This window comes from Grammomys surdaster, unplaced genomic scaffold, assembly GCF_004785775.1.
Source record: "Grammomys surdaster isolate TR1022 unplaced genomic scaffold, NIH_TR_1.0 125125, whole genome shotgun sequence".
Taxonomy (NCBI): domain Eukaryota; kingdom Metazoa; phylum Chordata; class Mammalia; order Rodentia; family Muridae; genus Grammomys; species Grammomys surdaster.
Window position 1 is genome coordinate 497,324 of NW_021620026.1, and position 4,847 is coordinate 502,170.

A 4,847-nucleotide genomic window follows, 5' to 3' on the forward strand; every position below is an offset into this window, starting at 1 on the left:
AGAGAGAGAGAGAGAGAGAGAGAGAGAGAGAGAGAGAGAGAGAGAGAATTATGTGTAGAGGAACAGAAAGGATGAAAGCAGGATTGCTGAAAATAGACAGTGTTGTGCTTCAGGTGACTTTCTATTTAAATGCAAACTATTAAGATTTTATTCAATCAGACATCTTTAATTAAGGAGAGAAAGAAACTAACATCTCAATTTTAAGGTTTCAGCAAGTAAAATAGAATGTTTTTCAGTTCCTTTCATTTCTCTATATGTGTTCCTATAATAGATGATGAACAAATGATACCATTATATAACTTATTCACAATTAGAATTATATATCAACATCGTTGATTTCTGTCCACATACCAGGAAGCTATAAAAAAACTTTTTGTTTCTGGTACAGCCCTCGTTGGAGATGTTGCTCTTTTTGAGAACTAGCTTTTGAAATGTTGATGGTACTTCAGCATTACGTATCATTATTATAGTTCAATATTATAACCTCCTTCCCCACACTTTATTTAGACCAGCTAACAGAGGGTCACAATGAAAAACCATACAGAGGTGACAGTTTTCATTATAGCAGGTTTGACTGATGATCCACAGTGGAAAGTTGTGTTATTCGTCTTCCTGCTTCTTACCTATCTACTCAGCATCACTGGCAATCTGACCATCATCACACTCACATTGGTGGATACTAACCTGAAGACACCCATGTATTTTTTCCTTCGGAATTTTTCATTCTTAGAGTTTTCCTACACTACTACATGCATTCCCAAATTGCTTGTTACTATGGCAACAGGGGACAAAACCATTTCTTATGGTGAATGTTTCACTCAAGTGTTTTTCGCTTTCTTATTTGGAGCATCAGAATTTTATTTGCTGGCAGTCATGTCTTATGACAGATATGTAGCCATCTGCAAGCCCCTGCATTATATGACCATCATGAACAATAAAGTCTGTGTGCAGCTGGTCCTCAGTTGTTGGCTTGCTGGCTTTTTTGTCATCTTTCCACCACTCCCATTAGGCTTGACTCTTGACTTCTGTGCTTCCAACATTGTTGATCATTTCTACTGTGACACAACTCCACTCCTTCAGCTTTCTTGCACAGACACACAGCTCCTGGAGACGATGGGATTTGTCTCAGCTTTGGTGACACTCTTACTCACATTGGTAATGGTGATCATATCCTACACCTACATTGCTATGACAATTCTAAAAATCCCTTCAATCGAACAGAGGAAGAAGGCTTTCTCTACATGCTCTTCTCACATGATTGTGATATCCCTCTCATATGGCAGCTGCATCTTCATGTACCTTAAACCTTCAGTAAAGCAGAGAGTATCTATTTCCAAGGGAATTTCTGTGCTCAATACCTCAGTGGCTCCACTTCTGAATCCTTTTATCTACACCTTGAGAAATCAGCAAGTGAAAAAGGCATTCATTAATACAGTACACAGGATTGCATCTTTCTCAAGGAAATGATTATTTTATTTAATTATATAAAGTAAATTTAAAAAGGAGATTCATATCCTATTAGCAGAATTTTGAAGAGGATTCTCCCATTTTGATTTTGTTCTTTAGACTGTACATCATTTCAAGCTAGCTTTTCAGTGAAATTCTTTGATGTGAGCATGCAAAATTCTTCTATATTTTCTAATAGAAAGATTTAATCTATTCATTTTCATAGATATATAGAAGAATTTGAATATACATTTTTCAATGTCTTTGTGGTCTTTTAGAATTCTGGTTGTGACTTTCAATAAGACTCAGTACTAGAATGCTCACACAGAACCAGAAACCCAGAATGTGATTACTTAACTCCACCAAAACTAACAAATTTTTATTTTAAATTTTGCTTAAAATTTAAAAACGGTTTCAAATTATATTTGAGGAATGTTTAATGCTTGTTATTATATTTTGAATATCTACTACCATATATTTATGGCCATGTACAAAGAGGATAAAATAATATTAACTTGTATTTTGCCAATTTCAGTGTGTATTTTACTAAAGAGAATGTTATACCAGATTCTTTCCATCACTTTTGATGCTCACAATATACAAAAGTGTTCAAAAGTTGTTAAACTTTCCATTTAAAATAATCACTTAATTTCTTTCTGTTTGAAATTGCATATATATTTTAGAAGTAGAGTTTATTGTTTTTAAGAGCAAATGTGTTTAGCAATGAAATGAATATATATGCATTTTCTGAAACTTTTTAAATGATATATTTTTTGATCTAAGATATTCTCTAAGCTTGCTGGCAAGTATTTTTGAATATATACTAAATACAATTAATCCTGAAGCAGCCATGTTGGTGAGAGTGAAAGGGCACAAGTTATGACATTTCTGGGAGGGACAATCTTATAGTAAACTACCATGTCCTCTGATTCTTATGAACATTTGCACTCTATTCTGCATGAACCTTGAACCTTAAGTGTAGCAGTTCTGCTATAGATATATCCACTGGGACTGGGCTCCACAGTTCTAGATTTTCATCCACCTTTGTCTTCCATAATTGTTTCTGCATATTGAAAAGATAAGTTTCCTTAAAAGGGTTCAAGTATAATGACCTGTGAATATAAAGGCAAATATTTAGGAGTCTGGTCAATATGACTAATTAAACATGACCCGAATAAGAAAACCACCAACGGACATGCTAATGCTGAAGTAAAAAAACTTTATGATGTATTTATATATGTATATGAATATGATGTCTATATTTATATGATGAACATGTAAAGAATTAAAAGACCATCATTTTGAAAAAGTGTAAGGGACCTATATGGAAATGTATGACAGGAGAAAAGGAAAGGCATAATTGATGTGATTATATTATAGTTTCAAAAATATAAAAGGAAGAATGTAAACTCAATGTATCTATTAGTTTTACACATTTTAATCAAAACAGGATTAAAATAATCTCCCATTTCTCTTTATTTCTCCAAATCCTCCTATTTTTTCCCATTCTCAAGTTCACAGCCTCTGTTTATATTATTACATATTCATATATGTGCACAAGAACATAACTATAACTGCTGAAATTGCTTATCTATTGTACATAACAGACCTATATATAATGTACATTTACAGAATGGCACATATAAAAACATCTTGGTATGTTGATATAAATTCCACTAATGAAACCAAGGCATTTTAAAGATTAAATCTTTTTACAACATTTTTTAGTTATAGGTCAAACTCTATTGGATACTCAAAATTAAATTTCTGTATCCTAATGAGAATCTTTAAAAGTTAAGGATAATACACAGTATTTTTACGGATATTTTATTTAGTAAGTCTCTTATAAATATATTAAAATTCTCATCATTTTTTCTAATCAATTATTTTTTCTCAAATCGTAATTCATTCACACAGGGGTTATAAACACAGAAAGGCAGGATGTGGGGAAGGGAATGACAATGGAGTGTGGGTGTTCAGGGGGAATACAGATATCTTTCAGACCCGGGAATCGGCTGGGTGAAGGTTCAGGGGACAAGTCACTATGACTATGCCTATGACTCGCTTGCCCTTATCTAAATTGGTATTGTCTGCCAAGGCTACCTATTTACAAGGTCTATGACTACTTAAGCTTGTAAATTTCCACAAAAGCTGCCTGTTTACATTAGCTTATAGCCATCTGTTTCAATGTTTTTCCACTGAGACCCAAGACTTGGTGTTAGTATACATGTATGACAGGCCTAATGCTGATTTTAGGCCTATGGCTGATTTTAGGCCTTCACTGTGTAAGCAGGGCTGCCCCTGACACCTCCTCCCTTCTCTAAGTATAGAAGGGCTATGGTAATTCTAATATTTCGAAGGCAGGGATAGAGGCCTGACCTCCAGTACTTGAAGGGGACCTTGTAATGGCTCTAGTCCCCCTGTCATTGTCCAGTGAGGCATGAGGGCCAAACCCATCCTGATGTCATTTTCCTGGATAGGGGATACTTTTGACATCAACCCCTATGCAGTCAGGCTTGTCCCTCAGGGAACCCAGATAGATATATATTTTTTCTTTTATTTATATTCCCTTGCAGTGCTTATCCTCGCAGCCTAAGCAAGAATTCAGATCGCCTGTCAGAGGGGGTTCTGGGTGGCCCCTCTCTGTTTGGTCTAGGGGCAGAAGTCCCCCCTTTTAGGTTGGGTGGAGATGGGTTTTGGAAACACCGTGTATAAAGTAATAACTTCATCTTGAGTCTCGTGGTCCTCCATAGCTAACTTATGATAATGTATCTGAGTAGGTTTTGCTACCAAATTATTTATCTGTTGTATCACAGAGTTAGTCCATCTATGAGAGACAGGGACCAGCAGAAAAGAGCAAAAAGAACCCAAATAATGGTCCCAAGATGGGATGAAATAGGGTTGACAACCTTGGAGAGGCTGAAAACCAATTCTTGTACCAGCATTCATCTGTCTCTTTCTCTCTCTGATTTTTCCTTCACTGATCTATTTCATACTCTCTTTAACCCTCCTTGTGTTGTCTATGTAAAGGCAACCTTCTTCTTTAATGGCTGTACACAGTCAAGAGCTGTACACAGCCTTTTCTATTGTATTAGAGTAAATCAAGCCCAATAAGGATCTTTGCGATTTTAGGAGGTCTCTTCAGACAGTGAAATGAGGAATTTCTTCAGATTAGTGATGTCAATCTCTAGCTGTTTGATGTTCTTGTCCCTGGCCCTTCAAAGGTCTGAGTAGTATAAGTTCGGAGGCCAGCATCTGGATTAGAACTTCTAACAGCAGACATCACGGGTGATTCATTTTTACCTGGAAAGGAAAAAGAAGGAAATTCTCAGGGAGATTTCTCTTCCCTGGATGTAAATTGTTATTCATCTTATTTATGGTTGGGCCTGGCTTTGTGGAGG

General features: G+C 35.7%; 1 protein-coding gene across 1 annotated transcript; it reads left to right on the forward strand.

The window, feature by feature from the left end:
• The first annotated feature begins 528 nt into the window (after positions 1-528).
• On the forward strand, positions 529-1,467 carry LOC114637021 (olfactory receptor 6C74-like). The gene has a single exon (XM_028785151.1). It carries the CDS (start codon positions 529-531, stop codon positions 1,465-1,467), a length of 939 nt encoding a protein of 312 aa, XP_028640984.1.
• The last annotated feature ends 3,380 nt before the right edge of the window (positions 1,468-4,847 follow it).